This window comes from Catharus ustulatus, chromosome 4 (genome assembly GCF_009819885.2).
Source record: "Catharus ustulatus isolate bCatUst1 chromosome 4, bCatUst1.pri.v2, whole genome shotgun sequence".
Taxonomy (NCBI): domain Eukaryota; kingdom Metazoa; phylum Chordata; class Aves; order Passeriformes; family Turdidae; genus Catharus; species Catharus ustulatus.
Window position 1 is genome coordinate 51,452,442 of NC_046224.1, and position 25,561 is coordinate 51,478,002.

General features: G+C 39.6%; 1 protein-coding gene across 2 annotated transcripts in view; it reads right to left on the reverse strand.

Annotated features, from left to right (window-relative positions):
- Positions 1–25,561, reverse strand: part of MSRB3 (methionine sulfoxide reductase B3) — a 79,979-nt gene that overhangs the window by 16,883 nt on the left and 37,535 nt on the right. For both annotated transcript variants that reach the window (XM_033059050.2, XM_033059049.2), the window contains one exon: positions 17,211–17,239. In XM_033059050.2, coding sequence (XP_032914941.2) covers positions 17,211–17,239 — 29 coding nt within the window. The remainder of the gene's footprint in view (positions 1–17,210; positions 17,240–25,561) is intronic.

Genomic DNA, 25,561 nt, shown 5'->3' on the forward strand with positions numbered 1-25,561 from the left:
GAAAACTCATGCGGATTTGCCTCCCATGGCGCTTCCCTCAAAGCCAAGCGAACAGTAGTAGCTTGCCATTCCCAACATCAGCTATGGATGCTCTCTGGATACTCTTTTCTCTAGTGCTGATGGCTGTTTGGTGTCCGTGTTTCCCGGGCCCCCTCCTCTGGCCATCCCGACGTGGCAGTGTCCCCTGCAGTGCCCGGGCCATGGCCCAGCCCTGTGTCCCCCCTGCCCGCCGGGAGGGCAGCGGGGCCGGCACCGCACGGCTGGGACGGGCTCCGGCCGCCGGGAAGAGGCGGGGGGAGCCGGCAGGCTCGGCACCGCGCATCGCCTTGTTCTTGTCTCCACCTGCCGATCCCATAAGAGAATGGACTCGGGGGAAAGCAGCCTCACGGCTAGACAGACAGACAGACGGACAGACACGGGTCGGTGGTCGTGCAGCCGTGGTGCAGGGCAGCCCGGGCAGGCGGAGCCCTGTGCGAGCAGCCGAGCTGGCACTGCGAGCACTCTGCGCATTTCTGCAGCTCACATGTCACAAAGCATCACCTTCAGTCCGCTGAGCCCTTCAAAAGGAGCACACACCAGGGCTCCAGCCTAACCTAGCCCTCACCCTCCTCAGAAAGGACTCAAAAAAAAAGACAGGGAAGGGATCTACAAAGGCATTTCTCATCGACTGCTAAATGGCCCGATATAGCCGTAACCTCAGCTTCTCTGCTTTATAGCAAGAGAGTGATCAAAACCTGATGGCACTGCTTGCAGGCTGCACTTTGAGCCACCGGGGTGCAGTTTTGGAGTTGGATAAATACTCTGAAGTGGACACCTGGGAAGGGCATGGGCAGCAAGGGGAAATACTGTCAGGAAAGGAAGAGTTTAAAAATACTAAAAAAAATTTCTGACTACAGTTTTAAGAGGTGAAGTGCTGGCACGGATCAGTTTTCCTGAAAAGCAGGAATCGAGCTTGGAGCTGGCTCCTGATCTGCTGTTTGAAGACCTCAAAATCAGAGCAATTTAGACAGCAATTTAGCAGCTTCTTCAAACTAAAACTACTTCAAGTAAAACTACAAGGACATAAAATTCCAGTCAGACACAGGAAATTCTTGGGGCAATTCAAGAATTTTATGAGTCAGAGGATAAAAATCCCTCTGAATATCTAACTAAACTAATCTAATGAAGTAGTCACCAGGAAAGGAGTGTGATGAATCTGCATGTCAGGAAGGACAAATTTAAACAAACAGGAAATTGAATAACCTGAAGCTGTTTTCATTTTTACTCCCTGTGCCCTGCTTCTATTATTTTTTAAAGGTGCAAACTGAGTTGATGGCTGCAGAAGCTGAGGGGACTTTTTAATTTTAGAGGAAGTCTCGATTTAAAATAAATTAATTACCTGGTTTGCTTTTGAAAAGGTGGTACGTTGTTTATTTGTGATTCATTATTTGCACTATTGTAGACCCTTCAGGGCCAAGTTGCCACTGATGATTGCAAAGGACTGAAGGGAAAATCATTGATGTAAAGTTCATAACCTAGCATTCAGCTTTTCCCCTGGCAAGCAGAAATGAAGTTAAATGCTTCCTATCAGATATTTTACCCATGCTAGTAACTAGAAGGTTCATTCCTAAGTGATAGCTATACCTGTTTCTGGTTCGTATTGAGGCAAATACTTAGATTTTGACATAGAAAAATTGACAGAGAGGCTTCCAGAGAGATCCTCATCCCCACAAACTTTAGGTAAATGGAATTTTAAGACCATCTGTGTGAAGCAATATTGTACAAAATGTTACCTCCCCTGTGCTATGGAGCTATACATTGTCTAGACCCAAAAAAGGAGGTTTACAGTTGAATAGTATTGCATCCTAAATGCCTTTTGTCAGGAGGAGCTTTTTCAGTTTATAACATTTTCATTAAAAATACTCTCATTTAAGAAATTAAATAAATTTTAGCAAATTGCTTTTTGTAATAATCATATTAGAATTCCTAAAATTACAAAGATTGACACTAGTCTCATCATGTTGCCTGTATACTAAAGTTGAGTTTGCATTTAAGCCCTTTTGTTATCTCAGGTTTGCCTCAGCTTCACGGAAGTAAACCTATAGAGAAGCTGAATTTTTTGCTTTATTTAATGAGGTCTCTGATTTCAAACCTCTTCATTCCAAAAGAGACAAAAAGGAAAATTCCATCTAAACAAGCTTTCCTCCAAAAGAGAACTTGGGTTGACTAAAATGTTTCATTATACAAAGAGTTAATTATATGAAAACAAAAATATTATATTTTAATTTTGATTTTCCCCTTTCATTGTATATTTCATACTAAAAATTGCAGATAAAAAGTTGTGCTGAAATAATTTTGAGATGAAAAATGAAACTGTCTTCCTCAAAAGCCAAACCACTGGTCTCTCAGCTTCCACAGTGTGATGTGCTGCAATAGACAATTTATTAGGCATAGGTTGAGCTGACTGCAAACTGTTTTTATATAAATTTAGAACACTTCTTAGTTTTCTATCTGAACTGCCTGTCTGGATCTTCCTATTTGGGGTTGATTCTGGACTTAAAATACTAATTGTTTATATTAAACAGACAAGAGAATGTGTGATGTATTTTAACTGTCAAAAGTGTTGTGAACAGCAGCAGCTGGAAGAGGAATGTTTAATTCAGTCCATTACCCCCAAGCCTTTTAGAATCTTGTATCAGCAGCTATATCTTAGTCTTGCAGGCAGAGAAAACAGGGTATGAAGGGGTGGTAGCACTGCAAAGCTTATTCTACAGGGGAAAAAACCCAAAGGGCATTCAAAAGCCTTGACACTGTCATTATTATGCCAAAATAGAGTATCACTAAATATACAACAGTATTGATGCATCTGTGAAAGCTGTGCATGGTTTTGTGTGAACAGTTCACATATTATTGCTTGTTTCTTGTGCTGGTTTACTCACACTTAGCTGATGCCAGAGACACAATGCAGGTAGTGGTGGGAGGTACCACTCAAACTATTCGCTGTGTGATACTCCTGAAAAAGTACTCTTAAATCTTCTGGACATAGAGTCAGCAGCTTGTGTGAAGCTGTGAGTAAGAATAAGTTTCCACCCCTGCACAATTTATTCTGACAGGGCACCTCAGACAATGTGCTTGGGACAGTTCCCCCACCATAAATGTTGCAGCATAAGCTTTTGCTATGACCAGCAGATCCTGAAACAAGAGTTGTTACTTAAGGGAGATTAATAACGGCCTTGCCAAGTATCAAGATCAAGTTGTTTTCAACATTTATAAAAACTTCAAATTTTCAAAACAGAAAAGCATCCAACCACATTTATACTGTTTTGTGTACTTCCTTGAGAAAATCTTCTAAGTAAAACAGCAAATTAGCGGCACAAGGAAAAATGATCCTTCTAGTGTCTGAAAACATTAGGTAAAAGATGTGGGAGCTTGTGCAAACTGCTGTAGTGCAGGTTTTCTTGGTTTTTCAGGCCTGACTTCTGCCATGTGGTTTGGGGTCCTTTTTTTTTTTTTAATGTCACATTTACAGAATGGATTTGGCATACTCGGGGGAAAGGAACACTGCTTTTGTTCATTCCATCAGTCTTTCACTTGTCCAATTGCCACGGCTGTATTAGTAGGAAAAATAGACCTAACGAGGTGTAAAATAATGCTCTACATTCAAAACCATCGCTGTAGCTCCTTTCACTTTAATATTTACTCCAAAAGTAAACTGCTGAAACCTTGCATAAATAGTGCCAAAAGAGGTTGCAAGGTATTCTAAACTTACTGAAGTAAAGTCGATTAACACCTCATACTTGCTTATTTGGTTCCCAACTACCAAAACTTCTGCCAGGAGAACTCTGCTGAGAAGCAAGAGAGGAGATACATGTAGGGCAGTCTTGACTGGAAGAATTCTTAACAAAACAGAAGTTAGGCAGCAGAAATATCATCCACACCAAGACAGTAGGCAAAAATAGCTAAGTTGAAAAAATGGCTGGAGGTAGAGATTTTAATTTGATTTAATGCTTTTTACACCCTATATGTACCACATCTCATTGTCAGCCCTTCCACTTTGTTTCTTCTATTTATTAGATTATTCTTTCACTACTTCCTTCTTTCCTTTTTTCACTCAGAAAGGCAGCAAACTGGGTGTTTGAGCTTCCTCTCAGGTAATGTGTGCTTGGGAATGAGAAGTCAAGGAACTGTAGCCTTGATTTGCCCTTTGAAGGAGCTGTACAGAGACTTTGTTCAGGTTTGAGAGATGAGTTTGTGGTTCCTTCTTAAAGGAAAATTGTACAAACACTCTCACCAGAGAAGGCAAAATACAAAATCTTGACGAGGGCTCTGTAGGAAACCTTTCATTTCAAAACGCTGAATTTTAAACAAAAGGAACATGAAACACTTAATTGCTGGAAACAAATTTTTTCATAGACATGTCTTTCACCAAAGATGCACTCAACACAGAACAGTCAGTAACCTGCTGCTCAGGAGGTCCCATGGAGATACATGGGAGGCTTCTGTTCTGAACTTAAAATATTCTGTATCCAAAGTGGGGAAGCTTTGCAGGACAGACTTAGGTGTCATGGAATGGCTGAAACAATTGATCAGCTTCTTTCCCTTCTCCCTCAGTGCTGCTACCTTCTCACTGTTCACCACCTCAGGTGCTTATCCATTTATGGGGAGAAAGTTCAATTCACTAAATCAGAAGAAAATTATTCAACTTTTTTCCTGGGCTAACAAGCTCAATCAGTTAACTAAGAGGTTAAACAAGCATTGGAGGTGGAAGGTGAGAAAACAGGTCAAGGAGCGCAAGGATGACTTACTGTGATATCCCTGACTGATAAAAACTCTACTGTTAGAGTAAACTAAACCTCTGAACTCAGCTTTGACACTACATCTGTGCACTAGTATCACAGAAACATGATTATAAGCTGACCACACAAGCAATAGATTTGACTAGAAGGCTGCTTGAGGTCAGTGCCTTTATAATTCAAATAAGTCTGTAATCCTTCAGTTCCAAAGATGTCCTCTGTCTCAGCATTACAAAAGGCAAAGTATGTGAATTTAGAACTTAAATACGTAGGCTAATATCTTTTCACAGTGAGCAGGTAGCAGAGGGTGCACATTTCTGGAAAGGGACTGAAATACATTGTACTTTTTATTTCCTGAGCATGGTATGAACTGTTAAAAAAAACAGGTAAGAAAAACTCAAAAGCTACAGAACATCAGTTCCCAGCCCTGTCTTAGTTACAACAAAGTCTAACCTTTGACACCAAGCTACTCCACTACTGATCCAACCTATTCAGTAAACTCAAGACTTTTATTTTTTAAATAATTCATAACTCCCCACTAGTACAATCTCTGTTTGCTTAAGTTCTGAGTGGTCAAAGGGGATTTAGCAGCATTACAACAATGGAAATTGCAGGGACAGGGAAGGACTGGAATGCCAGAGGTTGCTGGGTCTTCCCTCTGTACCTTTCATGTCTTCATGAAATTGCAACCAAAACAACATGCATTCTGGCTGTAGGGCAATCTTAGCCTTAGAAAAAAATATCTGCTTTGAGTCACCTCGAAGGGACTGTTCTAAGCCCAAACCTCCATTTAAATGTAAAGGTTATCTAGTACCCTGATTGGTTTGCAGTCACACTAAAAAAAAAATTATGAGCTCTGTAACTTCTTCCCAGCTCCCCAGGAAACTGAGGCATATCCATGGTTTTAAATGCTCCTGTTGTATTTGTATCACTTCAGGTGATCTCAATAGGATTCTTTCATATAAAGAAACTAAAGATGTAAAATACTGTCCAAATTGCTGCAGGAAGATAACAGAGACAACTGCACTGTCAATGGCTGACAAAAGACTTGGTTCTCATGCCACAAGCAACAGCTCATAAAGCAGCTCACTGAAAACCTAAATAAGCCTTGCAGCATCTGGCTTTAGAGCAAGAGCTAGAGGACCTGAGGACCTCTGACCCACATTCCAAAATGAACCTTATAAATGTACTTCCCTCCCCTGCAGGCAGCTTAATGATCTGCACAGGCCGTATCTGACATCGGCTTCAGAGCCTCACCTTCACCCTGATTAAAACTTTCTGGCATGAAACAAGACAGTACTTTAGTTGCACAAGGCACCATCCCATTGGTGTGTTTTTGAGGGAGGTGGTGGAGTGAGGAGGAGGAAGAAACCTCAGTAGCAAGATTTCTAACGTTCAACCTTTATTTTTCAGTTTTAAGCACTACTACCACTAGTTCCAATATTTTTTTCACACTGCTACTTTAACACATTTTTAAATCTACTCCATAAGAAATGTTAAGTCTAAAATACTTGCAAAACTTGAACCATTTTCTAGAAAGGCCTGAAACAAAGTGATCACCCTTTGGAGAGCTGTGTGTGCGCAATGACTGATCATCTCTATTGTTGGCATTCCCAGGGGTCACAGAGGGGTTCAGTTGCATTGTACCAGGGCAGAACAGAAAAGAAAGGCTGACACAGCTGGATGATTCTGCAATCTAGGAAACCAACCTGTGGGTGCCAGTTATTAAGCATCCAATTAAATGGGCCTGAGTTTTAAGTTGATGGCAGGTTTGGAAAGTTGGTTTTAGTTTCTTTCTACATAATAATAGTGTCTTAAACCAGAGTCTCTAGGTGTCTCAAAAACTTTCTGAAAAATTCTTAAATTCTGTAAAAAATTTTGACTGGAAAAGTTAAGAGAATTCGGATAAAAATCAAACAGCTCAATCATTTCTCACTTTTCATTTTGCAAGCATGTAGTGCAAGTCTTTAAAATGTTTCCTTTCCAATATTAACCTACGTTTAAAAATCTGAGCGGTACATACCCTGCCCCAGTTCAATACATAGAAAAAAACCAAAATATTTTCCTCCAGCTTGTCAATGTAAAACAAACTTGCCTGGATACTATACCTGGATACTTGCTGGTCCCCAAATGAAAACTCTAACAGTTGTAGCTCTGGCTATCCCCCAACCTCTGGGATTAAACTTAACATCTTCTGTTTGAACATTTTTCCTCTTTCTACAGTAAGAACATACAACAAAGACTTTACATTCATCTGAATACATAAACTGGGTGAGCAGGACGAGCAGTAATTTTGTATGTAGCTTTGTATAGCATATCTTTCTACTCTCCCTGTGTTTAACAATCTACTTTCTTGTGCTCATTCCATGCAACTATTTTTCTTATTTTTTTTTCTTCACTGATCTTTATTAGATGATTTAAATATTTGCATAAGGTTCAGTAAGTCTCAGTTTGTTTCCTGAGAGGGTGACATTCTTCACTCTTGCTTTGAATGTTTTTTAAATACCTGCTATCACTGTTGTAACTCCAATTCCCCATCATTCATTAGTTCTAAAACAAACCCAAACAAATAAACCATATAATTGAACTAATGAGATATGGGTGGTAAGTTTCTGTAAATACAGCCTGAATCAAAGGTAGAATGTCTGCATAACTTAGATAATCTTATTCTTTACATTGCAGTGAAGATGACACTGAATGCCTTTCATCTATTAATCTTCATGAATTCAATAAACACTCTGCCTTATTCTTTCAGCTTCTTTAACAGAGCACCTTTATCTTATTAAATTTGAAACAACTCAGTCCCATCCAAATGTTAAAGCAGAAAGCAGGCTGTAACACATTTGATTACTTAGGCATTTTAGTATTACTGTCCATCTCCATCTGTGTGAGGTTTAACCCTGACACTGGACAAGACAGTTAACGAAAACTAAAAAAAACCATGAGGGAACTATTGGCAGAGGAGCGAAATAAATATACTGTTAGTGCTTGTACAAATTATGAGAAACTCATTAAAGCTCAGTCATTTTGTGGATAAGTAGAAACATTCTCAGAGGTAAAGTGCCAGGAGAAATCTCATTAGTTTGAACTTCTGAAGTTTCCCAGTAACCCTTTTCGCTGTGGGAAGGAGGGTAGAGGGTGCAGGGATGGACAGACTCTCTGCACAGTCCATCCCTATCTTGCTCATCTTGAGGCCTTGGGCATTTGGATGAAGGTCCGTGTCCTCACTCCCACCCAAATACAGTCAAGCTGCCTTGCCACTCTGGGTGCCATACCAACAGGCACCCAAGTAAGTGACAACATAGGTCCCAAACTCAGACTTGTGTATACTCTTCACAGGAGGTGGGGAGGTGGTACCCTCTCCCTCCTCCCAGAAATAGGAGCCCAGGAAGGGCCATGTGCCACCGGGCGTCTGACTGGTGTGTTACACATCCTGGCCAGGAGTACATCCTTTGTGAAGAGACCTTCCTGGCTGAGAGAGCAAGGGGAGCACAAAAACTTATGTTAATGTATCATTAAATATTTTTTTTTTTTTACAGATACTAGAGCAAGGAAGTTAAGATTGCATTTCTGCTATGTATATTCCTTTGCTTTTTTTAGGAGTGAGACTTACTTTTTGTATGGTCTATACTGTGATGCCTAGAACCAAAGGAGTGAAAGAAGTTGCTGGCACAGATTTCAGCATTGTGCTGAGCTTCAACAGCAAAGTGCTGCCTCGTTTAATCATACTACCATAACAATACAGATACAGGTACACCTGAGATATGTTGACATTGTGAGATCAGAGAAGAGTCACACATGCAGGCAGTAAATAAAATAGAATTATTTTAAAAGAGAGCTCCTGTAATTCTCTTCTCCACCAGTTAATAGGGGAAGTGATGACCAAAGTAAATTCAGTTTGCCACAGTCTTAATACTATCATAACCTAAAGTACAGTTCTGACAGTAGTCTTTCAATCAGGTTTTTCTTACTATACTTGAAAGCAGGGAGTGCTTTCATTCCAGTGAAACACTGTATCTTGCTCTCTTGCATTTTAAAGTTGTTTCAAGAACCCTAGCTCTCAACAAAGTACTTTATGCAGCACCAGATTTTTTTTATTGACAAGCACATTTTTGCCACTCTTCAACCTAAATATGTCTTAATTGGTTTCCAGATATTCTAACGGTGCTGAGCATTGACATTTTAAATCCCACTCCTCTTTGATTCAGTATTCCTGGAACTCCATTTAAATCCCTTCTAGTGTGTGTGACAGGGGAAAAAAATCACTGACTGAAGGGGAGATAATAGCATGGAAGTGAGTATATGAGTACTTTCAAAATCCATAAATCTTAAGGTAAACACTTTTAAAATGAGAATATAAACACAAGAATTCTGTTCTCATGACCACCTCCTTGAAAAGTAAGAGGCAAAACCAGAACGCTTCTGGTTTTAAATGTTAATTTTTCAAAAATACACCCTTCAGCTTTCATATCTGCATTTATTGTGTCAGCATTCCTTAGCCTGGTTAGAGCAGTTAACAGAATAAAAGACTTTCACTTTCTAAAAGTTTCTCAATAGTGATTTAAAAATCAGCAAAATCTCTTCCTACTAAACTTTTTTAAAATTTCACATGCTTTCTGAAACATGGCAAAGACCACTTTAATATTTAGGCCCTGACTGAAGCTAGATTGAATATGATAAATTTTTTATTCACTCTTATTATCCTTAAGCCATATCTCTTTGAGTTACATATTTCTCTTCCTGCCTGTGAACAGATAAACAGTGGTAAATGATCAATGTGCAAAACATATTTTATCAGTTTTTTCACATCTGACAATTCTTTCTCATAATTCAAGAAAAATTGATAAAATGGAGCAGTTCTCTGGTGTAACCATTACTGGAGACACATAAGCCGATTTGGGTTTGTTCAGGAAAGGTGAGATTAAAAAAGGGAAATTAAAATGCATACAAAGAGAAACAGAACTGACATAATCACAGATAAACACATCTTTCTCATGAATACACTCCACAAAAGCTCTGTGTGCAAGAGGTTTCCTGACACCCAGAAGAAGAACTTGGGAGCACTTAAGATCTTCTCTTAAATTTATGATTTTTATCCTACTGAATCTCCACAGCATCAGCCATAGAAAATGGCTTGGGAATCCCATCCACTCATCCCCAGCTCTTGGTACATCCATTCCAGTGATAATCTATTGCAACTTTAACCATAAAGTTACGTGCCTAACTCTAAAATTGATGGGCACTCAAAAGGGTGATTCACTGTATCCTGAAACAGACTTCTCCAGCAGAAGAGATGAACTCATCTGAGGATGTTTATCTCTTCCAACTGACTCAGAATGAAGCTCAGAGGGCTATGTTAAGGTAGGTAGTCACAGTTAGTTAAGATGATCCCACTCCCCTGACATGGTAATAACTTGTGTAAAATGTACCTCCAAATGAAATGCTACCATTTCTCCACAGACGCACAGGGATTGTGTGAAAGCCAGACACAGACATAAGCTGAAAGGGATATTATGCAGAAAATGAAAGCACCTCCATTGCTTCAGTTAGTAAAGAAGGGAAAGGATTAGTGCTAAATTGGGTGCTTCAGTTCTATTCACAACAATCAAACACTGTGAATATGGATTCTGTGATCTTGATAGACACAGTCTTTGGATTGGAGTATACAGTATAAGATTGTTCAGACACCTGGAGCATGGCTATGAAAAGGTTGGAACCATTTGGTAAAGAGCAATAAGTGGGCAAGACAACTATAAACACAACAATAAATGGTAATTCACCCCTCAGTGGAAAGGAAGGTTGGTAAGACTCCTGATCCAATCGCATAGGACTACAATTCTTTCCTTTCAGAAATGCTTTCAGGCCTTGTAACCAAATTCCCTGTTGTCTGGCATTAGACCGGATTGTCATGCCCTTACTCACATAAAACCCAGTGCAAATTGTGTCTAACTTAAACTGGCAGCATTAGACTTCATTGGTGTTTTGACTTAGGACTTAATTCTAAGCAGATGGGCTGCTCACATGTACAGTGGCAGTTGCACTGGTATGACACAAACTTGTCTACCATTACATCTTAAAGGCTGTGGTTGCCACTAAATTAAGTCAACAAAAGACAAGTTAATCTTCTTTGCTTCATACTCAGATCAACACTAAAGATTGTGATGGTGATCACTGAACATTCCAGTTTGATTAAAAGCAGCTTGCATTTTTCCCTTTACTTTCAGTACTACAAAACCTGAAATCAGTTTTGATAAGAGACTAAAATGTGAAATAGCAAAAGCTGACAGATCTTTCATATGGTTTCTTAATGGTCATAAATTTACAGCACTACATCAATGAAAGAAAAACATTAAATATTTTAATCTTTATTGAATCTTCTGTCATTAATAATTATCACATAGCTAGTTTGTACAGTCTCATTTTTTTTCAAATAACAGATTTATTTCAGTTTCAAATAATACTGTATGATATCATTCTCATCATCTTGTATAAACAAGATGTTAAGTTTTTTTTTTCCTGTAACAAATCCAGAGGGAAGAAATAAAAATACCTTGCATCTCATTCAAATTCATAACCCCATAAACCATGTTAATCAAAACAGAAGATGTGCTATTTTGGACAACATTCATGCAGCCACAAAAGATACTGTGCTTAATGAAACATTGCCTAAAACCGAAACAGGAAAATGCACTGTACGGTAGTGAGAAAATAATGAGAACAAGAGTGAAAACATTGACCATAACGATCCTGTCCTGTTAAATTCGTCAAGACACACAGGCAAAAACCACCCCCACAGTCCTCTGCCTGGTGTTTGGCTGCAGCCTATCCCATAGATAAGCTGTTGAAGTCCAAAGAGCTATCTGACACACAGTGTATGGGGGCTCCAGCAGGGCACCCATTGAACACCACGGTCTCGCCCCCTCCTCTTTTCCAGAGGCTGATGAAGCTGGCAGTGTGGTGCTTGTCCCAAAGGCTTTACACAGCTCTGGGTTTCCTTTGAGCTCAGTTCTGGTCATAGCAGTGCCAAACACCTCCAGATTGTCACAACTGAAATGATGCCAAGCTTTATAAGTGATACAAGAACAGGTGATAATCAGTTACCACACATCAGCACATAGTTCCCTGGGATGTACCAGTGAGATGTCCCAGCCATCTAATACTCCAAGTCACATCACAGCATGGCTCTGAAACATTCACCAGATGGTTCAGTTTGGGTCTGACTAAATGCTCATCTTGCTGCTGAACAAATATAACACACCATGCTCCCCAGCCATTGCATCCCCAACAATCTGCATGAAGAGTTGTTAATGCCAAGAACAAAATAGCACTGACAAGTAACGACAAGATAATCTGAGCTGCTGTTCTGTTTTTGCAGCAACTGTCTCCCACAATTTCTCTGTGCCAGCTCATACACCTTTTCACGCATCCAAGCTGGTCATGCCCAGAGAGAAGGAAATAATTTCTCTTAGTTGAAAGAGAACCTGAAGAGGTCATTTACCTCATCCAAAAAGCTCTGGAGCATTCCTGTTCTTCAGTGTCTCAGTTTATTGTGCCACTTTTCTCTGTTACAGATTCTGCAAGAGATCTTTTAATATTTTTAAATCAAATACTCTGATTGAAGGGTGACTGTAGAACTTGCCAAAATGATTTTGTTAAGACTTCTTCCTGTTTCTGAAACTACTAAGCCTTTCTAAGAAGAAATTAAGAACTGCTCTAACACAACTGGGGTGGAGAAGCTGACATAAATAAAATTAGGAACTTACTTTTTCATCTGTATTTAAATCTTTGATGAGTAAGATCAATGGATGTTTTTACTAAGTACCTTGCTGCTTTGTCAACCTAAGGTTTCAGGCAAATTACATTTTTTTGGTGCTTCCCTGGTAATAAAGGTTGGTAAAAGTTACTCACTTTCAAAATGCCTTTTGGTATTCACTTCTTTCTTACTTGGGCAGAGGGTTCCTTACGGTCTTAGTAGTTATACTGATGACTTTCATACAAAGGGACTGATGACAGGCTAGTGGAAATCAGGTCTGATACAGTGAGTTTGGAAAGCCAGAACATCTGGAAATGTAGCCAAGAGGAATTTGTGAGAGGAAAACATCTGATCACCCCCAACCTTATAGTTCTTCTGTTCTCTAGCACCTGTGCTGAATCATGTAGCCTTGCAAGTTAGTACATTGTGGAGGCCACATTAAAGGAAAGATACCAGTAAACACAAGAGGTGAGAAAGGAAAGGATGGGAACTTTGATGGGGATATAGGGATGGCAGCATTGCGCAGTTCTGAAGACATGGGGATACACTCACTCTGGTGGAAAATGCGATGTGCAGAGAGGAGAAATGACCTTCAGAGTCACTGGCTGACACTGTGAGTCCAGACTAGGCAGGCAAAAGAAATTCCAGAAACTGCTGGGGGCTCCTTGACTTGCTTTGTGTTTGACTGCTGGGGCAGCAGGAATCCAACAAAAGCTCATGTGTAGCTGTCCCTCAGGACAGCTATTATATCTTAATTCCTGATACTAATTGGAATGTGTCCAAAGTACTGATGCGAACAGTGACATAAAATCACCTACATTATCTTTACATTTCATTTGATATGTAGAAGCAGGGAGACAGAAGAACAGGTTTTGGAGATACATCTCTTTTTTTGAAAGAAGAGTGGAGCTGGCATAGCAATGATGGACACAGCTGAAGGCACTGTGTGTCCTTGGGTGCTCTTTTGCTTCAGTGTACAGGTATGTTTCTACAGCATGGTGCTTCCATGACTTTCCCTTTTGCACCCTGTGTTCTTTGACTTTCTACATTCCATGGTCTGAGTGACAGATATACAAAAAAGACTCCACTGGAGTCCTTGCATATCATCCATTAATTTTTCCTCTCTTTTTAACACAGAACAAAATGGGATTTTTTTGCCCATGATTTCATTTCAACCACTCTAACTTGAATATCACGTGTCATCTCCACAGTGACAAGCAGGATGCAGCAAATATTACGGGAGAAGCCCCAAGAAAACTCTAGCCCTCCAGCAGGTTGTAGGAAATTCACCATTGCCATTCCCTGGGGCACGCTGAGACAGTTGTTTGCATTTTCTTCGCTTATTTTTGCTATTGAGAAGGTGGGATTTAAAGTGTTCAGCAACAGCTTTTGAGACCTACAGTTCCTTTCTGTTATGGAACAGCACCCTGAAGACCTATTTTACTATAAATTTTTAAAAGTGCAAAAATCTATTTATCATTCATCAGATTAATTCCATTAATTATTCCAATATAATTATTATATTCTTAAATTCTGAAATCTTCTAACCAACCACATAGCACAATAAGCATTTTAGACACTAACAAAATACTGATAATAAGAACAAAATTGTTTCAATTGTTTCACCTGTGGTTTTTTGTGGCTTACTTTGTTCTCCAAAGAATTGTGAGGAAAAAAATTTCCTACAACCGTTTTTGCTTTTAAGTACTATGTTAGGAAAAAAAATCTATTTTAAGTACCAGTAGAATTCATCATATTATGACAGGAAAGCAAAACTGTTTCATTTATAAGATCTTCTAACAGCATGAAGCTAACCCCATGGTCTCTGAGACAGAAATTCTGCCAGCTATAGGCTTATAAAGAGTAGAGGAAAAGAAGTTTCTCAGATGGAACTGTTAGTCATGATGTGAAGAATGTGTGTCTCCTACAGATGTTATAGCTGTTTGTATGATAAATCCTGATCATCACTGTAGGAATTTTGCAGCCTTCTTTTAAGTTAATGCTCAAGTTCCAATTAATCTTCTTTTGACAGTGTTTGTCTAATATTTCAGTGCTGAACAACATTTCCAGGGTTACATTTGGAGTGAGCCTACTGGGTACTTTAAAAGCTGTATTTCTGACTTTGTACTTGCTTCATAAAGACTTCTTTTAATTTTTCAATGCTTCACAAATATTTCTAGGAAAGACAAGTATAATAGGCACTGATAAATGTTTATTAAGGGCACATCTAGACTTGCAAGTTAACTGGAATTAACACTGGGGTTAATCTAGAGCAAGCAATAGCTGTGGAACAACTCCCTGGGAAAAAAAATGTATTCTATAATAAAATTACCTCATTCTCACATTCAACACTTGAACTGTTTTGAGTAACATAAGATAAATGAGAACAAAGCATGTTTGTTCCAGTTTGTGGGATCATTACTTTACTTAGGAATGACAGTCTAAAGAACTCAAAATTAAATGAGGGATGTGAAAATACCTTAAGGTGTCTCCAAGAAACTTGAGGTTGCATAAATACAGACTCAGATGCCAGCAGCCCTTTTAAAACCAACACTACATTGATACTTTTCAAAGCCCTGTGTAATGCAAAACATGGTGCTACCTAGGGCACTGCACCCCCCATACAAAAGAAGGGTTTTTTTACAAGGGTGGCATCACCAACACCTCCTGAGTGAACACATCCCGTTCACTCAGAGGCAGCATGAAGTCTGGGATTATTGTCTGGTAAAAGTTATAGCAAATTCTTTGGTGGGGAAAGAAAACCAGTGATATTTTATTTGGTGGTAGATATTGAGTTGATGTTGACAGTATCTTCACTTCTCTGCTCTTACATATTGGGAACAAAAGAGAAACTCAGAGTCCTTGTGCCGTCTGACTGTCATTAAGAGCTTTTTGGTGGAAGAAATGAGTGCTCTCCCTATAAAGAGAAGGCAGCTGTACCTCTCACAAAGATAAGGGGATTTTCAGCCTTGGTGCTGCCTGGTTTTAACATCTACCTTTGGTTGTTAGCTGAAACCTGTGCCGAAAGACAGCACTGATGAGACCAAGGCATTAAACCTTAGTAATTCTCAGTTCCAAGTACAGTGTTTGGGGTATAGATTAAAATGGGACCAGGAGCCCAGGGCAGAAAGGCCTGGTGACGTTCTAAGTGGGCCCACACCACAGCTGCAATAGTGCCAAATTTTGCCGTTCCCTAGGAAAAGCCGTGCCACTGCCTTCGCTGCCAAGGGAGTGGCAGGCAGAACAGTGTACCTAACAGGAGAGCTGCTTCAAAAAAGAGTTAGAAAACTATGAGGCTCTGCAGAGAGCATTTTCCTTTCAACAGAAAAGCAGACATGTGACATTCTGCTCCGCACCCTAGTTTTGGTGACTGCATTAAAATAAAAGGGGTAATGGCAGAAAATGTGTGAGGCTATCCCCCATGCAATCCCTCCATGTTTTGTCAAGATCCAAAAATCAATCTTAGCATAGAGTTTATTCAATAAATATTTAAAGCAAGTAACATCAAACTCACAGACTAAAATCATAACAGAAGCAAGATGATGCAAGTATACAAGATGTAGGCAATGGCTATTTAAATGCTTCCTGCTGTAGATTTCACTCCCATATAGTTCCAAAGATAAAATCTTATGTGGAAAGAAAAAGCAACGTAATGCCTCACATTTCAAACCCAAATCATGCTGTAACTGGAATAAAAGGAAATGTGCTATTCCATAAACACCCTGATTAATATAATATTGTAAAATTCATAACATTATAAGCAATTATAATCACTGCATTAAGCAAACTATATAGAAGATAACATTGGCTTAAAACCAAAATTGCCATAATAATACCAGGTTTCCTGTTTAAAACAGACTTTTTCATCTTAACAAAAAATGTATTTTGAATTACCTTTTCAGGCAATGGACATTTCACCTGGCTTCAGGACAATAGCCTATTCTTAATTTATTATTATTTAACTTCAGGGAACACCTAGGAATAGTTAACTGAATAAGTAACATTTTGGTATTAGGATATCTGTTTTTTCCTCCAGCTGCTCCCCTGTCTTTACTATCCTGCATTTTTTGTCTTGTTAGATACGCATTAACCTGTTAGACTGATCTTCACTTCCCTCCCAATCCCTACAACACATTACAATTCTTTAAAAAGACGTCTTGGGAGAGACTGCCTTTTGGTAATCCTCCTCAACTGAGCTCTACAGACTGGTCTGGCATGCATTGTGTACCTGCATCTGTCACAAAAATTTGATGACAAATCATCTGTTTCCTGACAGATAGGCTGCACTGACTTCAAATTCCCACAAAATGTTTTTGTCCACCAGGAAGAAAAACATTCTCCTCTCTTGCAGTGATCATTTTCAAACTTCAGTACTACATTTGTTTTAGTCTGTATTATCATTTATTTGTATTATAATTTTTCTGGATCAATTAAAGCCTGCTGCAAGATACATCTTCCCAATCATCTCTTGGGAAAATGTAAAGAGACCGGAACTAATGAAAGGAATGAAAGCAAATGTTTCACAGTAACAATGCTGTTTTCAGAGGGTGAGAAATGAAGATCCTTTTTAAGGCTGACCTACCCCAGTTTGTTTAAAACTAAACTGAACTTGAACTGATAAACTACTCTTTTGAGATTAACCTGAATAGTGTACATTCAGTAAAACACTGTAAATGTAAACATACCTGAATTGGAGTCAAACTTTGTTTCTGACCTGGAAAAAAAAAAAAAAAAAAGATCGTAAGTTACAAGAACTGCTTTATGCCATAAAAACCATTTGTCAGACTGATCCCTCCAGCAAATACCATCTTCAACCAGACTACCTAACTCTATACATTAACATTTAATGCATTCAAAGGCATTTGAACCCAAAAAATAACTATTATCTTTACTGCTATCTTTACTGTATTTTTACTGTTTTCTATGCTGTAGAGTTACAAAGAAGGTATTTTAAAAGACAAATCACAAAATAAAGGAAATAAAATATAAATTTAAACCAGGATTAAATTATATACTGTGAATCATAGCATACAGCTGTTTGTATGAATTAAATAGTTTTCATTCATTTTCATTTTTGAAAAGTCATTAAGAGGATTTAATTCATTCATGAGTGTTTCCAATCTATTTTTGAAGCAGATACCATTTCATTAATGTCATACGTATTGTATCCAATGATCTGTACTTAATTGTGCAACATCCTAGGAGGTTTTTATTTGTGTGTGTCTTCAATTTACTCATTCTGCACATAGGGGTAAGTGGTTTGATTTTCTTAAAAGTGGAAAGTAGGGGGTGGGAGAGAGGAAGGGAGCCAGACCTAAATTTTAACTTGTTTTAAAGTCTTTGCAAAAAGACAATGATGTGTGCATTATGCACCATTAGCTTTGGTTGTGCACTGCAGATTTTTCTCTCCCTAACAAGTAGTGTTTTCTTCTAAGGGCTTAGCACTTAGCAAATGAACCCTATAACCTGTATATTTAATAAAAGGAAGAAAAAATTAGCCCTTGTGGGAACATCATGTTTCAGATATCGGTTAATAATACTTGTAAATGTAGAAGCCTTTGAAGGTCTCAATTCAACTGTGGGAAAACTTAAGTTGGGTAATTACTCAAGATGCTGCTGATGTGCTGTCAAGCAGAATTAACCCTATGACTAGGGCTATCTACACAATCTGCTACAAGACAGCATTGTCTATATTGAACTCTCAAACCAATTAACAGACATGTTCCAATCAGATTTATATCGCCCACTAACAATCACTTGTACACATGGTCATGGCTGTCACAGCAGGACACAAGGTCTGGCCAGCAGGAGACCTGTTAAAGCATGTTACGTTGGCAGCAAAATGCATTTCCCCAGAAATTCTAAGGAGGAAGTACAATGTTGGATCCTTTTACATTGCATCAAGGAAGGGATATATTTTGGGAAGTTACAGTCCTTCTTTTTTCAGAAACAAATGACTGAAGCTCAAAAACTAATTGCAAATCTAATTGCAGATTTATTTTCAACTATTATTTTATAAGCTTGTACATGTTGTTACGGGTCTCTTACATACACTCTATATTTTTATATAATCCACGTTTTAATTGAATACCAAATATCTATGCTACAGCAAATAAATAGAAAATCAATCATAACTTTAAAATTAACAGGTTTACACTATTAAAGTCATTAGAAAGGAAACAACTCTCTTCTCCCATCCTGCTCATTCTGCACCTTCCTCCAGTGCTCACAATATTTTGTCCTAAATATAACTCTCAGGAGATGAAAGGATGAAGGGAAAAGATGTATCTTCATAATTAATATTTTGATAGTACCACCAAAAGCACTGAACAAAGAAAGCATGTTGCTGACATGCCTTCACAAATATCAGTATCAGTAAATTCCTGGGGCACCAGTCCATGCTCAGTTTGGCAGTATAATTCAATTGGTATTTACACCAGCAGGATGAAGTCCCCACCCTGTGAAATATGGTAACCTGAGGGAAATTCCACTGAGTTGCAATTAAAGCCACTTAGTGTTTTATTTACAATATTCTCCTCAAGTTGTTGTATACCTGCCAACACTATTCTCTCTTGCTCATCACTGTATCAGCAACACCTCACTACCTACGTTGTCAGACACAATGTACGAATCTCACCCTCAGCATCTGTTTACCTGCACGATCAACTTCTTGTTGCCTGAATTAGATACTCCCTATGAGTTGGTCAAACAGAGCTCTTGCTTCTCAGCCTGAATGGCTCGTTATGGACATATGCAGTGCAACTTGTGGGTTCAACAAACTGGGCGAGGGGCCAAGGTGGCAGAGCGTGCATGGGGAGGAGGGTCACAAGGGTCACTGGGCACTGTAATGAGTACCAAAGTTCCAAACAGTCATAAATTACTGGACAACACATCAGAAAACTGATATGGGGGTGATAAATGAATCGTACTTTGTCTGGCAACAGCAGAATAGCTATGAAAGAAAACACAACATGGGAGGTAGTTTTAGGAGCCATAGGAGGGTCACCTATGTTATGGTCACCATTTGTCCTTGGGAAAATAATGTAAAATTTAGGACACAGTATTACAGAAACTGTTAGTGACTCTTAGTAAGGCATAGAAAAAGTGGAGGAAAGCAATGAACCATCTTTGGCATTGTAAATAAGCAACAAGTGGCAGATGTGAGACAAGCAGAGTTCTTCAAGAACACAAAGTCACTTTGGCTACTTGAAGGAAAGACAAAACTTAGAGCAATTTTAATGGAAGCAGCATTTTTCCCATCTTCCAGGATTTATATATGCTGCTCAACAGCACATTAGACAAAAATGTCAGAATCTAATTGCACATAGGCGTTAAAAATGCTCAACTAAAATACATTAAATAGGATAACATTAAATACTGAAAGTACATTCCCAAGGGATGTTCTACTACACACAAAAATATTCACTCTGACACCTTTATACCCTTTATACTTTTAAAACTACATTAACTAGAAGGAAAATACTCCTCAGTACATTGTTTGTTATCATAGTACATACTCTGATATCCAACCTAAGCATCCTTCCAGACAAGATGTACCTTACAGAGCCAGGTCCTGAATGTACTTATTGTCTTTTATCATTTATGATAAGAAGAGGGGAACACCACAACACCAGGTCCCATCATCCCAGCCTCCCTAAAATGAACAGATAATAGCTTTCTGCATATTTTCTCTACTTCTGTCTCCTATACAGGTGTATTCTGAAATCCAGGTAATCATTCATAAATATCTTTGGAAAGGAGTCTGTATGAATAAAGGGAACAAGAGGGTATTTATAAAGTGCTTTTCATTTCCAACTTCAATATGGCTCAAATACACACAAAACGTGGCAATACAAATGTCAAGTAAGCTCAGTTACCAACACACCATATGCAAGGAAATAGTCACTGGAAAGATTTAGCTCAGCACAAGCTTCTGCAATACTTGTAAAGATCCCAGGAATAATTAAGTCAAACACAAACAGTAGAATATATGATTGTCATTTCATCTGCACTGCAAAGTTGCAGGGTTTCAACCAGTTACTTTTAAAAGACATCATATACCAGATCTTCAGACTGCCAAGTACTAAGAGAGAGAAGTTGAGTAATGATAATCATCACGGGTTCCTATAGTCCGAATTTTAAACGACTGCCTTCCTAAGTATGACTAAACTGCAGTTGTTCACTGCTACATATTAGAGTGTCAACAGACACACTACTACTTGCTAGGAAAGCAGGCCTTTGTCAAAGAGAGAGGAAAGAGGACTTACTGCAGAACCTCTGCTGTTGTGTTACAACTGCCTTTCCTTTACTTTTTATGAAAAAGTATTTAACAGGTTCGTATAGGTTTTGTTGAGGGAACATGGGGAACAGCCTCTGGAAGCTGAACAACTCTCTCAGAAAGTACTCTGCAGTTCTGATCCTTGCATTTTAACATGGAATAAATAATTTATTCCTCTTGGCTTTATTAGGCCTTTGCTTTAGCACTTTATACCAGGCTGTTCCTTTGCAAGGCTGTGCTTCAGGGGTGCTAAACAGAACACTGGTAGGGGCAGCCATTTAATATACTATTTCTCTCCAAAAAGGACTTTGATAAAGGTCTGTTACAGCCATTAAGATGGTGCATCTTTGGTATATCTTAATTTTTAAAGAATTTTATTCCATATTGGCATGGGCAGTTTGCTGAAGAGATGATGGTCTAGCAGGGTCCTGATGCAATCCAAGCCAGTCCGTGTCCTGGTCCAGGTGACTGAGCAGAATACAATCAATCCTCCCTCTTTTGTGTTCGCCTCCCAGTGTGCAAAAAATATCTAGCTGCAGCATCAGTGTTTCTGCTACAGGATTGCTAGCAAGCTAAGGAAGGCCAGGACAGTAATGCTCAGTTGTGAACATATCCCTGGGCACTGCACTGGCCCTTATCATGGTGATGAGAACCCTAGACAGGACCTAGGCAAACTGCAGGGGAGGTTAAAGCCAAAGACCGTTCCCCAAAAGCAGGATGAACCAGGCCACTCTTATTCAGAGTAGAGGAATTTATGCTAAAAACACAAACCATGTCTTGTCACTTGCCTTTAGGGTCAGAGAAGAGACTTTTGTCCATTTTAAGTGTAGACATAACCCTTCTGAAAATGCAAACTATTACCTGGAAAGCAGTCACAGATCATAATAATGAGGTGGAGCTCCAAATAGCTTCTGGCAGCTTCTGAAAGTCAAGCTTCCAGAAAGAAAAACGCAGCAGTATTCCAATGTAAAAATTAATACCTGATGTAACTACTTAGGAATTTATAAGACCTGTACCATCAGGGAATTTGAGAAGTCCCCAAGCTTTAAGAACCAAGCAGAAAGAGCTAAGCTGGGCTTGCTGGTGCTTTGTGGCCAGAGGACAGATCCTGTGGTGTCTCAGACAGCAAAACTAGACACAGATATTTCCCAGAGCTGGACATCCCTAATGCCTGTCTCTCTTCAACCCTCATGCTGATTTTCTGTTATAATACAATAATATATATTATTTACAATAATATTATCTGCTATAATAGTAATATAGTTGAACTCTTGTTCAGTTCTCCCCTCAAAGAGAGCTTGAATATGTTCTCTACCCTGATTTTCTTATTGCTTTAAGAACTTAATATCTTTGAGGTTTAATAACTATTTCCCTGAAAAATTTGGCTGAAATTGGCAAATGGATTAAATGATATAGTTTTATTATTACTAAAGGATTGACATGGAGTCAGCATGTCAATAATAAATTGTGTTGTATTAGTTCCTTAATAAGCCTGGTTAAAGAAAAAAATATTGATGGATGATGTGATAATTTCTGTTCTGCATATTGATGAAAAACCAAATTCAAAATAAGCATTTTAACATCAGAGAATTATTTAGGTTGGACAACCTTCAAGGTCATTGAGTCCAGCCGTTAATCAAGTGCTGCCAAGTCCACCACTAAACTGTGTTTTTAAGTGCCACATCTACATGTCTTTTATATACATTCAGTGATGGTGAATAGTAGTCTCTGGGTGAGCTGTAAACAAATACAGTAATTTCACGATTACAAGCCACACTGACTATAAGCCGCATTGCTGGGTGTTGGCAAACATTTCGTTCATTGTCCATAAATTAGCTGCACCCAATTATAAGCCCCTCTGTTGTTCGCAGTGAGGACCTGTGTGCAACAAAGTTGCCAAATAGTAACAGAACGGCGGCAGGGCGGGGTTTACTGGCTCAGCTTGGGCCGTGAGGGCTCGGGGCTGTCGACAGGGCTGGGTGACCCAGCTCGGCGCTGCCGCTTGGCGGGGCCGCTTGGGGCCAGCTGCCGCTGTTGCTGGGCTCGCTCGCTCCAGCCCGGCACTGCGCCGTGGTGGTAGGGAGGCACGGAGCCTGCCGGCACCCGCGGCGGTGGTGGGAGACGAGAATGGAGTCCCCCCGCTCCTGCGGTGGCGGCACACGGGGACGGGAGCCCCCTGCCTCCCCTCGAGCCATGGGGCCAGCAGGAGGGAGCCCCCCGCCTCCTCTCCAGGCCACGGGGCCAGCAGGAGGGAGCTTCCTCGCCTCTCCCTCCCTGCGCTGCCTGCATGGAGCCTGGCTCCACCCACCACACAACACAGTAACCAATTTGTAACAATTGCATAAATGCCAGGTTTTACTGGCAGGTGTTCGACCTGGCAGTTTGCACTGACTCAGTTTGCACTTGGAAATGCCAGGAAATTATTCACATATTAGCCGCTTCTGAGTGTAAGCCGCATTTCCAGTGTGGGAGCAAAATTTTGGTCAAAATGGTGCGGCTTGTAATCGTGAAATTACTGTAAATACAGAAGTACCTTCTGCAGTCACAATCCATAACAATCCACCCTACCTGATTTTTACTTGAGGTACATACATAACCATAGTAAAGCATTAAAGTAGGTTAAAATTGGCTGAAAATTATTCCAGGCAGAGTGACTGATGAACAGTCAATACAAAGCAGTGTAAATTTCAAACAAGGCAAACAATATATCAGACTTAAAAGTTTACAAAGAATATGTTGTACTTTTACACTGAAAACAGCAATGAAATTAATACTAGAATCAGTATCCATACAAGGATGGTAGAATCAGAATCTATACAAGGATCATCTCCTGTACTCAGCACTGGTGAGGCTGTACCTCCTGTTTTGGGTCCCTCACAAGGATATTGAGATGCTGGAGTGTGTCCAGAGAAGGATAAGGATGCTGGTGGAGGATCTGAAGCACAAAAAGGATGCTCAGGGAAGACCCTGTCACTCTCTACAACTGAAAGAAGGGCATAGCCAGGTGGGTGTTGAGCTCTTCTCCCAAGTAACAAGCAACAGAATGAGAGGAAATAGCACCAAGTTGTAGCAGAGGAGGTTTAGATTGGCCATCAGTAAAATTTCTTCACGGAAAGCATTGTCAAGCACTGGAACAGACCGCCCAGGGAAGTGTTTAAGTCACCATGCCAGAAAGTATTTAAAAATGTGGAGGTGTGGCACTTGAAAACATGGCTTAGTGATGGGCTTGGCAATACTGGGTTAACAGTTAGACCCAATGATCTTAAAAGTTTTCCAACCTAGACAGTTTGTTGATTCCTACGCTGGTGAGAACCAACTTATTTCAAGTATAAGCTGCTGGGTTTGAAAGTCTTTTAAGGAAACTAAGAGACAGAGAAGGCAGATGAAGTTGCTCAAGTAGTTCTCTTGGATCTTACTAGAGAAACCGTATCATTGATGTCATATGGGCTCTCCTAGACAGATAACTGGTGCTGATTTTTCATATGCCTTCCTTAAAGAATACAAAGATAGTAAGAAAGCTTAAAGACCATTCATTAAGCATGCAGCACTGGTGCAATTCCTTCTAGAGATCTAGCCTGATGACTGAAATCTTTACTTGTCTTGTGAAGGCAAGAGTGGTACTATGTTAATGGTACAGTAACATTGCCCAGCCACTCTTTCATTTTCTCCTGATTGGATGTCTGAGAGATGTTGAGAAGACCTGACAGCGCTCAACAAAACTGAAATGGAAATGCAACATGGATAAGGCTGGTGCTATATCAACTAGTACATGTTCAGAAGAGCCAACACCATTACCAAGAACTCCTTCCAGGAAGCAATAAAGGCAGCAGTGTTTCATGAAGACTTGGTAATTTGGCCCCAGAAACTGGAAACTGACAAAACAATCATATTTCTTTTTTAAAAGGAAATCATTCTCCTAGGCTTCCCAGTTCCCATCTATACATCTTTCTCACAGTCCTGCATATGGTAAAGGACATGACCATGTTTTATTAAATATGGAATAGATTCTTTCCTATGGCAGTAGCATGAGTCATGGATTTCACTCAGGTCCATTTTAACCTCCTGTTTCCATGGCTGTGGAGAGAATGGTATTTTTGCATAGTGTATAAGAAAATGCCTTGAAAAATTAAAGTAGGCACAACCTTGCAAATACAGTTGGCCCTTAGAAAACACCAAGGATTTGGGTGGCATAGGTGGCTCTTGGTGAACTGACATAGAAAAACACAACCTTGCTGTGGAGACTGTCCAGCCATGATAAACCTGACTGATAAGAAATTAACACAAGCAGGTATGGTTGATAAGTATAAGGACTTTTTCTTTGGCTTTTTAGTTTTCTATCAGATCCAAGTTCTGCATTGAGACATGATCCAGCCACACTAGGTGAGGTCCAGTGAAGAGAAAGCCATGAAAAAACACCCTAGCGAAAGGTGGGGGCCCAGGGTTCCTTCTTTTAGCGTAAGCCTACAGCTAGATTAGAGTAACACAAAACTGCATAAGGACTGGCTTGCAGAAAAGGAGGTTCTTGAGATTAGTTTATCGGCTCTCTCATTTAATTGCTTTCTTTAGGCAGCTGTACTGGGATGTAGGAGAATGCCTGGCGTGAAAGTTCAGAGATGGAGTAATAAGATTCAATAGCATGATTATGCGTTTTATGTGTGAGGCACCTTTGATTGTGGACAAAGTTAAAGCATGTCCTCCATAAAGCTTGGGAGGTTTCTCATAACACTAGCACAAGTAGGTAGATGAAGAGATGTGACA